Genomic DNA, 12,745 nt, shown 5'->3' on the forward strand with positions numbered 1-12,745 from the left:
CATCACAAGCTTGTTAATTGTGAAACAATTGATCTTTACTGTTAATATAAAACATTTCTTAAATGTTTTATGATGTGACTGTTTGTTAGAACTTAGAACTGTACCTGTTTATGCTGTTTATTGATTTGGTGAAATACGTAATGCAGAATCTAAAGTGGTTAATTCAACACCTATGATTCTTTGTCCTGCCATATCTCCTGGTTTATCTCTACCCTTTTATGCATATCATTATTTATTGGCCATCCTCCCTATATGTTATGAGTGTCGCTTCACTGGAATGTTTATTTTTAATTTGTACTCATGGTTTCCAACTACAAGAGCTATGTCTTACGAAAGATGAACAATGAGTTTGATATGATCCCTCCTCGTCCATACGTAAATTTTATCTATGTTATTATAATTGGATTAATAGTCAAATTAGTCTCTAGAAGATAATATATTCTTCAAATTCATCTTTGAAAGATTTTTTTAATCAAATTAATCATTCAAAAATTATGAATTAATCATATTTGTCCTCCAATCACTCCATTAACAATTTTCTTTCAAAGATTGATGTTGTAAAACATTAATTGATAACATATATAATATCTTATATGTCTAATTGGATATTGATTAAATATTTTTATAAAAATTTATTTAGTTATTTTTTCCAATTATAAAAATTCTATTCCCAATATGACCTATTGACTAAATTGATAGATTTTCATAAATATATTTAGTCAACGTCTAATTGAACATGTTATGTGTGATATAAACTATCGGATAATATTTCACATCATCAATCGTTAACGAAAGTTGTGAGTGGAGTAACTGAAAGACAGATATAATTAATTCGTAATCTTTGAAAGACCAATTTGACTGAAAAAACCTCTCAGGGACGAATTTGAAAAATACTTTATCTTTTAGGAACTAATTTGACTATCAACCCTATTATAATTCTATCCTATGTTAACAATAATGCTATAGAAAATATATTCTCCATGTTCAGAATATATTTCCTTATAAATTATGCAGATATCAACCTGGACAAATGAAAGAAAGATAACATTGCAAACTTTTTTTCTAAATTGCAGATATTCAATAATGAACTTTGAAGAACAGCTTTTGGGTCAAGATGAGAAAAATTTTCAAATAGAAAACGCATGGGTACCCCTCTCTCCTGAGAAACTCAATCCAATAAGATCTAAAATGTTATCAGACTATCCAGTGAACCAATTGAGAGGAAATTTTCAAAACTTTCCTGTAACTGAAAGAGATTACATGAAAGAGATGTTGCTGCATTGTAATAGACCAAATCGGAATCTCAATCTGACAGTGCAAACAGGTCAAATTGGACAGTACAGCAGTTTTGATGGAAACTCAACTAATAGAAGCAGAGTTCTCAATCACATAGCAGGCTCATACACACAGGCATGTAACTATGAGAGCAGTGGATTAAACAGTAACGCCTTGGAGCTTCTGCTGAAGAATAATGCAACACATATAGCTTCTGCTAACAGGAACTTGAATCTGAGCGTTAACATGGCAGCGAGAAATCCACTGCTACCAAAATTTCATCATGAGGCTACCAGTGATGTAACAAATTCCTATGCAGGTGTACATAGGTGCAATATCCATTCCGCTTCAGAAATCATTCACAAAGATCCAAACAGACTTGCAACTCCAAATGTGAATTCTGAACTTAATGGAAGCAACTCAAATAGTTTGCTCAACAGCTCAGATTCAAACCAATGGATGGGCATCTTCTCTGAGATACCCCAGGGTAAATACTTTTTTTTTTTTTACAATTCAAAATCAATCTTCAGGGTCACAATCCTAACTTCTTATGTTACTTTAATTCAAAAACACCAACTCTTAAACAATTGAATCAGAATATTAGATGATCCAGTTGCATGTCATATACGACCACAGAACCATACAATCAAGAGACATTTGATGTTCATTAAACTAGTTATGAAAGAAATTGTTCTTTGAATTATCAAGACCTTAACCATGAACTTTTAAAAGCATAGACAACGATTGCAAACAATAGTTTTGTTTTTTTTTTCTATTCTTCACATTGTAAGCCTGAAATTGGATATCCCTCACGCAACTTAGTAAGCAGCAATAAGAAACTATGATAAGGTTTGCAAACTTAAACACAATAAATCCATTTATTTTGACTGACTGACTAAATATCTTTTTCCATAGATTATGTTTCAGCAACTGACTGGTGATGATAAAAACTGCTTCCACAGGTGATACTTACCCTAAGTATAATATGAACAACATGCCACTAAGAGAAGCTGATGCAACTGGTACTTTTACCAGCTCTCTCCACTCAATACCAGAAAAAATGGATCAATTTAATTTTTTGTACCAGTTATGTACAGTGCCCGATGACACAATAGCTGAAAGCACCAGTCAGGAGAAAGGCAACCAAGAAGATATGGCTTTGTCCAGAGAGAATGAAACTCAGGAATACTGTGATGAGCTTGTACAACAAATTGTCGATACATCATTTGTAGTTTCTGCACCACATGGGGATCAGAATGGTTCTGACAACATCTGTGAGAAGGGAATTGACCTGGGTTTTGACCTAAACAAGACACCTGAGCAGAGAGTGCCTAAACGAAGAAAACACAGGCCAAAGGTAATTGTAGAAAGCAAGCCTAAAAGAAATCCAAACCCTGCAACAGGAAAAAGACAGGTTAAGGAATATGGAGCCAGAAAGAAGAATGTCGCAAAAGCTGCAGCAACGCCACAGGCTGATCTTATAAAAGAAACCTTTGATTCCACTGTTGTAGCTACAAAATCCTGCAGGAAAGCTTTAAATTTTGACATAGAAGAGAGTAGAAATGAAAGCCAAAGAAAAATAGTCTGTCAGCTGGATATCAGCAAAAGAAATGAGAAAGACTTCAATAGCACTTCAGAGTATAAGGCCACAGAGATGCTCAGCGGAGCAAATGCAAGCTCAGTGTTGCCGATCAACCAGCAGGATAAGCTTACAGTAGAAGACCAACAACCCAGAATCACAGATGATATCAACCTTTCGCTGAACCAAAAGCTAACTAATACTTTCTCATCAAAAAGAAACCTATCCATTGCCATGTCAGCAACTGCGGAAGAACAGCAGATAGCAAATTTTACAGTCACTGAGAAAGGTTCAGCTCAAAGGAATTCCGATATGTGCAAGGAAAGACATAATGGATGCATGCAGCAGTATATTCGAGCAAAAGAAATTGACAACCTTGCCCTTCAATCAGAAGCATGTGTTGAAAATTCTCGGAAGATCGGTGAACTAACTTGTCAGAAAAACCTTCAGCTAGTGTCTAAAGTTCCCTCCAATTCCACTAAAGGGAGGGGTTCCAAGCGAAAATATTGCAGACGCATTGAGAACCAACATGACTCAGCCACAAATGCACTTAGTACTTCCTTGTGCCAAGAGATTTTACCAGGGAATGAAAAGTTTGAAGGTGCAAGTCTTGCAAAAGCTTTCTTAAAAGCTCCAAAGAGGAAAAGATCTCAAAATAGACTCCCTTCAAAAGGACGTGGAAGGTCATCCAGCCAAACAATGTCAAAAGATGATACACAAAAATCCAGAATAGAAGAGAAAAATGGATGTCAATCTGAGTCTAAAAAAAAATCAATTTTCTCTATTGAGGGTAATAGAGCTCTAAATCAGCAAAATATTGGAACCAACACTGATGATTTCTTTGTCATATCAGGTAATGCATGTTCTATAAATGAAGAGAATTTTTCAGCAGCACTTTACATGATATAATGATCACCATCTGTTTTATTTTCAGGAGAATCATATCAGATAGGTTCCACCCTGATAGATAATATAACTAACCAACTAAACAATCTCAGCTTTGGGGACAGCAACATATCAGAAACGGAAGGACAAAAGGCACTTGTCCCATACATGCCAGATGCTTCAATTATACCCTACCAAGAATCTCAATTTGTGAAGAAACAGAAACCAAGGCCGAAAGTGGACCTTGACCCAGAAACAGAGAGAACCTGGAAACTATTGATGGGCAAGCAAGGAAGTGAACACTTTGAAGGAACAGACAAGGAAAAGGAGAAATGGTGGGAAGAGGAACGAAATGTGTTTCGTGGACGAGCTGACTCCTTCATTGCACGGATGCATCTTGTTCAAGGTATACATAATTTTAGAACATTAATTACCAAGCAACAAATAGCTTTTTGAATCATATGAATTCAACACCATTCTTAAATTGGTAAGTTATATTATACTTAAATGCCTCTTCTTATCCATGGGTGAGGATAATTGGCTTTGAAGTTTTAAAAAAAGGTAATAAATGCTCAGATATGTTTAGGCAGGGAAGACAGAGTTAAGATGGCTAAAAATAGGATAATCTATCTGTACAGGATTAACGATTACAATACCTTCAACAGTAACTTTGTCACGAAGGAAGAAAAATAAGCAAAGCATTACTAGGCACACAAGAAAACCATCTATATTTTCAGTAACAACTCTAGGGCAAGGCAGCAGATACTGACACTCAGATAGGACAACTAGCAAAACGAGGATCTAATAACTTGTTAAAATACTTGATTTCTAATTTGTTCACCTGTCAGCATATATTTAAAAAGTCAACTACATGTCTTCATATATTCCCGCAGGAGATAGACGCTTTTCAAAGTGGAAAGGATCCGTGGTTGACTCAGTGATAGGTGTTTTTCTCACTCAGAATGTTTCAGACCATCTTTCAAGGTATGTTAAAAACCAGCAACAGGAACTTGATCACCTAAGATGTTTCCCCATTTTTTTTTTTTTAAATATATGCTGTTTGCCAATATTAATAAAACATTACAAACTTTCTTCCTCTCTCTGCAGCTCTGCCTTCATGTCCCTTGCAGCTAGGTTTCCTCTTATGTCAAATAGCTGCAAGGGTTTAAATGATGTTACGGGCAGACACAAATCACCTGAAGAACCAGAACTCTGCATGGTATATCCTCATCAAACAATAATATCATTTGGAGGAGAAATATTAAGACAACCAACCTACCAGCTTGGCTTTCAGACACCTCATTTTACAAGAGAGATTTGGACAGACAATGAAATGTCAAGTATAAATCCTTACAATCAGAGCTCAGAGGAAGAATTCTTATCATCGCAAGATTCTCTTGATTCCACAGTTATTCAGGGCACTGGAGGAACTAGATCCTGCTCAGGATCCAATTCAGAATCAGAAGGCCCTAGCAGTGGCAGTGGACCCAGCAAGACTCAATTTTTAACTTCAGCAACAAATTCTTTACAGGCAGGGAGTATCCCTATGTTTCGGGAATTTTACAATAGTGTAAATGGGGTGTCACTGTTTGAGGAGAGAACAAAACATGGACAGGTTGAAAATGTAAAACAAAGTTCCATGTTAGACAGAAAAAATAGTCCCAATTTCAAATCAGCATTCAATCATCCCTCCATCTTTAGTTATCTACAAAATGAATTACCTCCAGTTTCTTCTAATTACTATGGGGAACATTACACAGACACTCAGTTGCTGAAGACTTTTCAAACATATGGTGATGAGTCTTCTTGTCTGGAAAATGTTCCCATGCACAGTGGATTCCATGACACCAATTATAGGATATTTGGCATTAAAGAAATAGGAGTTGGTGGAGATAAACCCACACGGCAGCAGTATGAAAATGGAACACAAGAGTCTCCAGCGTTGCCAACAATGAGCCCTCATGTATCATTAAACAAGAATCCAGTCCTTACACATGATATTTCTCAATCTAAGTCTCATATGAGTTGCATGCAACCTTTAGCAAATCATCACCTTGTAGGTCCAAAAATTTTACCAGCAGAATGCAGGCCTTGTATAGAGGCACTAAATACTTCTCTGATACTGGGCAGAAGGCAAGATGATGTCACATATGATTGCTGCAGTATCCCTAAGGATGTTGACGGTGGAAAGGGGCAAGTGTGTTCAGATAATAGTAGTGCTGAACCAAACCCACAGAGAAAAGTGTATCTTCATGGTCCTAATAAAGAGAGCAAACTCAAGGTCTCAAAAGCAAGGAAAGTGAAGCCTGAGCATTCAGAGAATTGGGATGAACTGAGAAAGGAGGTACAAGCAAATAGGACAATTGAAAGGAGTAAAGATATAATGGATTCACTGGACTATGAAGCAGTAAGATGTGCTCCAGTTAAAGAGATATCTGACACTATTAAAGAACGAGGGATGAATAACATGCTAGCAGAACGAATCAAGGTGTGTTTAACTAATCAAGCTTGTACAATGCTGCTTTTTGGCCATATTTCTTAGACAAATAACTTCTATTATATTTCAGGAATTCCTCAATAGACTGGTTAGTGAACACGGCAGCATTGATCTTGAATGGTTAAGATATGTTCCCGCAGATAAAGCAAAGTAAGCCATCTTAATTTCATCATTTCTTAAATTACCATTTGCCATTGCACCCAATCCCTGTTGAGAAATTTTTCATGTAGCATATAATGCAAACTAACCTTGCACATGCTCTTTCTATGGCATTTCCATATACAATGTAAACTGTAGAGACTATCTACTAAGCATACGAGGATTGGGGTTGAAAAGTGTGGAGTGTGTACGACTTCTAACACTTCATCATCTTGCTTTCCCAGTAAGTTTATTTGAAAATAAAATCCATTCATTGCCACAAGCCAAAGAAAATCACTAAAATGGGTTACAATAACATGTTAACATGAACCATGTCTTGAAGGTTGACACCAACGTAGGAAGAATAGCAGTCAGACTTGGATGGGTCCCTCTCCAACCACTTCCGGAATCACTTCAGTTACACCTCCTTGAGTTGTAAGTATCTTGTGCCAACTGTATACAGAGAAACATATCACAGAAACAGCTAACTACTGTGCCATGCAGGTATCCAGTTCTGGAGTCAATTCAGAAGTATCTGTGGCCCAGACTATGCAAACTTGATCAAAAAACCTTGTAATATCTTGAGTCCCCCAAAGTTTAGATTAATAGAAAATCAAATGTGAACAATTTTGGCAAAAATAACCATGCAACTGCAGTGGCTAAAATAACTAACATATCTATAACTGGAATGTAGGTATGAGCTGCATTACCAAATGATTACGTTTGGAAAGGTATGCATAATTTATTTTCGCTTTTGCTCCAACCTTCAGTTAAAGGCATAATACGTTTTTGGAACTAGATTTGGTTCATAAGCAGGAGAAGAGGTTAAAGTAAATCATGCTCCAAACATACAGGTTTTTTGCACAAAGAGTAGACCAAATTGTAATGCATGCCCCATGCGAGCTGAGTGCAGACATTTTGCAAGTGCTTTCGCAAGGTTAGCTATTCAAAATGTCACATGCATTATATACTCCACAAAATATTTAGTTCATACTTGAGACAAAGTCAGTCACAAAACTTATAAATAGCTACATCTTTGCAACTTTAAGCCTATAAAATTTGTCATTCAAATAAATCCAGGCTAATAAGTAATAACAAACAAACCATAGAATAGAAAGCAGAAACCAACAAAGCAGTAAATATGAATTCTTCTTTATAGTAACGTTTAGTATTCATTGCATTAGCCACTTGTTTTTTGTAAGTTGACTAAACCTTTTAGCACACAGTGCGCGGCTTGCCTTGCCTGGACCAGAAGAAAAGCGCATCACAAGTAGGCATGTTCCCATTACATCTGAGAGAAACCCTTCAATCAATATGAACCCCGTGATACTACCTCTCCCTGAGATCAACTTGATCAAAGAAGTGGGTCCTGAAAATGGGAAGTGTGAACCAATCATTGAAGAACCAGCAACACCAGAACAAGAGTGGGAGACAATTGAAAGTGACATTGAGGACTTCTTTGAGGAACCTGATGAAATTCCTACCATCAAGCTAAGTCAGAGAGAGTTTGCAAATAATGTACAGAATTGCATTCAAGAATACAATCAGGGTGACATGTCTAAGGCATTAGTTGCCTTGGATCCACTGTCTGCTACTATCCCTGTACCAAAACTGAAGAATGTAAATCGGCTAAGAACAGAACACCAAGTGTAAGTAAATACTGCTTTGCTTGCAACAACATAAGGCGTGCCATTCTAACAAATCTAACTAGAAACTTGAACTATTATTCATTTTATAAAGTCTAGCAACCTATAAAGCAATTTAACATCAATAAATAGCATTCTTGGCTGTAAACACTAAGCAGCAACAATCATCCAAAGGTAAGTGCATTCACTAAACAAAGTTAGATCTTCACCTTCATTTGAATGATTGTGTGTGTTAAGCACTTAGGCAATGCAAATCATTTGTGTATCTGTTAATTAGTATAAATACAAGTGATAAGTTGTGCAACACATCCCCATTCTCAAGAGATGGAAACATGATTTCTATGTAGCTTTACTACATGGAATGTACCACTATATTTATTGCATACGTATACGTGAAGTAAATGCCTTGATTCTCTGTATTATGTGACAAATCGGTTTCAAATGAAATTCTAAATGATGCTTTCCTACACCTTATGGATTGATACAGATATGAACTTCCAGACTCACACCCTCTTTTGGAGAAGGTCAGTTAACCTTCCTTAGTCCCTAAAAAAGGACGAAAGAAGTTTATGAAGTTTTTATTTATTAGAGTTTACTTTTCTAATAAAATATACAGATGGATAAACGGGAACCTGATGACCCAAGTCCATACCTCCTTGCAATATGGACACCAGGTTAGCAGAAGACTATTTCCGTAATTCAATAGTGAAAAATAAGGAATTTCACTAAAAGCTACCTCATTTACTATACTATACTCTAATACCAATGAGCAAATACATCTAAACAGTCAAATTGGAATTTAAGTGAAGCATACCTATTACTATTATTATACAAGGTTGAAGTTAGATAATACGATAATCTACTTACTCCAAATTTATGACACTGAACATTAGGTGAAACTGCAAATTCCATTGAACCACCAGAAAGAAGGTGCATATCCCAAGACTCAACCAACCTGTGCAATGACGAGACATGTTTTTCGTGCAACAGTATTAGAGAAGCAAATTCACAAACAGTCAGAGGAACAATTCTGGTAAATATCAATTCATGAATAGATAACATGAAGCTTTATTTTCTTGCCTTTAGTTTTATTTAATAACTAATATAAACATGATTCCAATATAGATACCATGTAGGACAGCAACTAGGGGAAGCTTTCCACTGAATGGAACTTACTTTCAAGTTAATGAGGTATGTATAATCAATTTTACTTGATAATTAAACTACCTTAACAAGTCTACACTTATTTTACTTTTGCTGTTTGCCAACAAGGTTTATGATCCTTTTTATTATCATGAAGTTATTTGCGGATCATGCATCCAGCATTCAGCCCATTGAGATCCCTAGGGCATGGATATGGAATTTGCCAAGAAGAACTGTTTACTTTGGAACCTCTGTGTCGTCAATTTTTAAAGGTTGAATACTGCACATAGATATTCTAACCCAGTTTATTGTACAAGGTAAAATTTTACTAACCAAAATTACTAATGTCTACTAGGGCTCTCAACCCAAGAAATTCAACAGTGCTTTTGGAGAGGTACGTAAACTACCTGAATTATTCACACTCCATCATCTTTTACCACACTAGACATATTGATAGTAGAGAGAAAGACTGAAACCTTTTAAATGGTTGCCTCCTCTGGGAGTATGGGGAGAGTATTTCCTTTCTAATAAAAGTACATGATCTATTAATTTAATTTACCGAATTTAATTATTTATTATTGAAAGTCAGTTTACATCCAAGGTAGGTAGGTATAGATCTGTAGAAGTGAAAGAAAGAGGAGTGGTTTACAATGAACATGCTGTAAATAAACTAATATCACATTACCTCTTTCATTTCCAATTAACAACCAAATCTGCATCTGAAGCCAACTCGCAGGGAAAAACGGGCCTAAGCTAAGACTAGGTTCAGCAAAATTTTCATAAACCTGTCAAATGTCAAAAAGTCAGGTCAAGAAATGAGAAAAAAAAAAAAACAATGATAAAGAGACTATCATAATATTAACAGAAATGCTGGTGTACAAGAAGCATTTCTCATTTCCATAATATCCTTCAGTCAAATGTTTGACACTATGGGCGGAGTAGTTGTAATAGTAGTAGTAGGGTAGTAGTATACAACATATCAATGTTCAATTATGTTATGCTTATTAAAGATTTTATACTTGATTTCAGGATTTGTCTGTGTCAGGGGATTCGATCAACAAACACGAGCACCACGCCCTCTTAGGGCCCGGTTGCACTTTCCAGCAAGCAGATTAACAAAGGCCAAAATAACGAAAATGTGAATGTCAGATCATGTTACTTAAAAACTTACCAGCAAAAGTTAATAGTGGCAACCAACTTTCGAAGACAAGGGAGAATTGCTGACCAAGCAATTGGAGATTTTTTTATCATCATGCCTTTGCAAATTCAATCATTCCTTTAACCTCAAATGAATAAAGAACATGTCATAAACGAGGTAGAAAGGTCTTCATTTAGGATACAAAATCCCAGGGGGATTGACCTGTATATCATCTCCATTCAAGCTCAGAACATTCATTTAAAACATGTTGACATCATAGCAAATGCAGTTGTAATTATTGCACAATTGTCAATAAAAGAATTCATTGAATAGAAAACAATCAGAAATCAGAAACTCATTCCAGCAAACGAAGCAGTCTTGGTTTAGTAAAAGTTGATAGAACATATCTCAATTGACAGAAAAAGTATCTCAATTTCAATTATTAAGGCTTGGTTTAGTAGTCTTGTTCGGTTCAGCTAATCAGCTCAATCCATATACACACTACTAAATGTTATTTTTACACTGCAAATGCACTTTACACGGAGTAAATTCACTCATCTCCAGCATTACATTCACAGATTTCACTGTCATAAAAGTATAAACATTATAATTAAAATAAAAAAACTGATAGCGGTGATATATGAAACAACAATGAACGTGGCATATACCTGGAATTGGAAGAGATTTCTTTTTCCGTAGCACCGTGGAAGGTAAAGCGAGAGAAAGAGGATGAAGAAATGCGAGAGATTAGGGTTTGTGGATGGGAAGGTCTTAGATTTAAAATCGAAAAAATTAAACAAAAATATTATAAAAATTCCAGTCCATTCTTTTTTGTAGACATCAGAATCTCAATTCCAGGAAACAAAGACAGCCTAAGTTAACCGCTATCTCTTCCCTCCTTTCGTACCTTTTTTTTTTAAAAAACTCACTCTACTAATCTCGCGCCCTTCAGCTTCGCACCTAGAGAAAGGCAAGAAGAGAAAAATAAAAATACAGAAAGTAGCGACCACAGTGGGAGTCGAACCCACGACCTTTTGATCCGAAGTCAAACGCGCTAATCCACTGCGCTATGCGGTCTCTGATTGATAGGTTGAGGTAAATGATTTAATTCATAGAATAAATCTAAGATTGACCCAACATCAACCCTGTTAAAAACCTTATTTATTAATTTTATTTTTTATAGGATATGTTCTTAAGCAGCAAAATTATTTTTTTTATCCTGAGTTATTCAGGCCATTCATCGGAGTTATTGTTCTCCCATCACCTACCTAACTTATAGCGTAATTAGGTTAGAAATAAACATGTTAAAATGATCCTTATTATATAGTAGTACTAATGGTATAACTCTACGTAGGAGATAAAAATCTTGAACTTTATCGGGATCTGATATCTAAGAATAACTTTTAACCACTTTAACTCTCGCACAACTTGGACGGTAATCATGGTTGGTTATTAAGTGAAAGCCAACTCAAAATTAAGAATTCCCTGGACCACTTCTAAAGAACTATGTTCCACATTAAATCCCAATTTAACCATTCTTTGATGTGCATTCTATTTTCATATTTTGGATGAGAGTTATTAAATTTTCACATACTTAAAAAATATAGCTAAAATTATTAAAATTATATTTTTTAATTTAAAAATTTAAAAATAAAAAATGTAATCATATTAAAAAATACTATCAAATAAAAAATATTACTTTAATTCTAACTATACCTTTTAAATCTTATTAAAGCTTAATAACCACCATAATTATAATTAGCGGAAAGTTATTTTTTCTTACACGATTAATTCTATTGAAGCAAATGGGTCTCTATTAATTACATTGAATGAATAAGAATTAAAAGTTTTAGTTGTTATTGTAGAAAGAAAAAGAAATCAAAGAAATGGAAGTGATTAACAAAAGAAAGAAAGAAAGACTGGAAATTCTGAAATGCGAGATTATCCAATGATGACACGAGAAAGAGGCCCCAAAAAACCCTACGTTCATGTTACAAAATCATCATGCAATCCCATCATAGTCTCCTTCATTTCCCTATCGTGGGTCCCACCATTCTTAATTTGTCCGTACGATTTGTGATAAGCAAACCATGTTGTCCAGCTGGCCTTTAATCATCCAACTTTCCTATTTCGGCAAGGACAAACTCGTCTTTCCAACCATTTGCCCACAAAAGGAACACTTTCCCCTTTCCTTTTCAAAACTTTCAATTTCAATCTTCAATATCATGCATGTCATAAACTTAAGTAAAAAAATACAATAGTATACCAATAAATTATTTAAATAGCATAATTTTTTTATTTAAAAATTTAGAGTTTAATTTTTACTCTTAATTTAAAAAAAATATATAATAACATTAATATATACACTTAATCTTCAATTCTTCAAATATTCCAACTTTTTAAAAGTAATTTTCAATTTTAATATAGGTATATGTTATGAAATC

The 12,745-nt window shown here is 35.0% G+C and overlaps 1 protein-coding gene, 1 long non-coding RNA gene and 1 other non-coding gene across 6 annotated transcripts; 1 reads left to right on the top strand and 2 right to left on the bottom strand.

The window, feature by feature from the left end:
* The first annotated feature begins 1,046 nt into the window (after positions 1-1,046).
* LOC107466696 (transcriptional activator DEMETER) lies at positions 1,047-10,342 on the top strand. 2 transcript variants are annotated; one of them, XM_016085699.3, is made up of 19 exons: positions 1,047-1,762; positions 2,238-3,707; positions 3,789-4,145; positions 4,633-4,723; positions 4,847-6,227; positions 6,307-6,386; positions 6,534-6,618; positions 6,718-6,809; positions 6,879-6,947; positions 7,069-7,105; positions 7,229-7,311; positions 7,601-8,023; positions 8,508-8,544; positions 8,637-8,694; positions 8,914-9,053; positions 9,146-9,211; positions 9,321-9,435; positions 9,519-9,557; positions 10,193-10,342. In XM_016085699.3, exons 1-19 carry the CDS (start codon positions 1,084-1,086, stop codon positions 10,303-10,305), a joined length of 5,415 nt encoding a protein of 1,804 aa, XP_015941185.1. In that variant the 5' UTR covers positions 1,047-1,083; the 3' UTR covers positions 10,306-10,342. The 2 variants fall into 2 exon arrangements, with proteins under 2 accessions (XP_015941185.1, XP_052109910.1); XM_052253950.1 differs by lacking the exons at positions 9,519-9,557; positions 10,193-10,342 and having other exon boundaries at positions 9,157-9,211; positions 9,321-9,433.
* Positions 6,711-11,244, bottom strand: LOC127741472 (uncharacterized). 3 transcript variants are annotated; one of them, XR_008002630.1, is made up of 6 exons: positions 10,970-11,244; positions 10,335-10,523; positions 9,849-9,948; positions 8,888-8,975; positions 7,587-7,854; positions 6,711-6,827 (listed from the first exon to the last, which is right to left on the bottom strand). It is a non-coding gene; the product is annotated as an uncharacterized LOC127741472 (long non-coding RNA). The 3 variants fall into 3 exon arrangements; XR_008002631.1 differs by lacking the exon at positions 6,711-6,827 and adding an exon at positions 7,859-7,974 and having other exon boundaries at positions 7,602-7,743; XR_008002632.1 differs by lacking the exon at positions 6,711-6,827 and having other exon boundaries at positions 7,602-7,743.
* A 60-nt stretch (positions 11,245-11,304) lies between these two features.
* Positions 11,305-11,378, bottom strand: TRNAR-UCG (transfer RNA arginine (anticodon UCG)). Its single transcript has one exon. It is a non-coding gene; the product is annotated as a tRNA-Arg (tRNA).
* Between the last annotated feature and the right edge of the window lie 1,367 nt (positions 11,379-12,745).

The sequence above is a fragment of the Arachis duranensis genome, chromosome 9, assembly GCF_000817695.3.
Source record: "Arachis duranensis cultivar V14167 chromosome 9, aradu.V14167.gnm2.J7QH, whole genome shotgun sequence".
Classification (NCBI taxonomy): domain Eukaryota; kingdom Viridiplantae; phylum Streptophyta; class Magnoliopsida; order Fabales; family Fabaceae; genus Arachis; species Arachis duranensis.

Excerpts from the sequence above, each read along its gene's own strand:
- LOC107466696 (XM_016085699.3), top strand. The coding sequence starts at position 1,084 with ATGAACTTTGAAGAACAGCTTTTGGGTCAAGATGAGAAAAATTTTCAA. Across the intron at positions 4,724-4,846 it reads GTTTCAGACCATCTTTCAAG|CTCTGCCTTCATGTCCCTTG; the intron begins GTATGTTAAAAA and ends CTCTCTCTGCAG. Across the intron at positions 9,054-9,145 it reads CAGTCAGAGGAACAATTCTG|ATACCATGTAGGACAGCAAC; the intron begins GTAAATATCAAT and ends ATTCCAATATAG.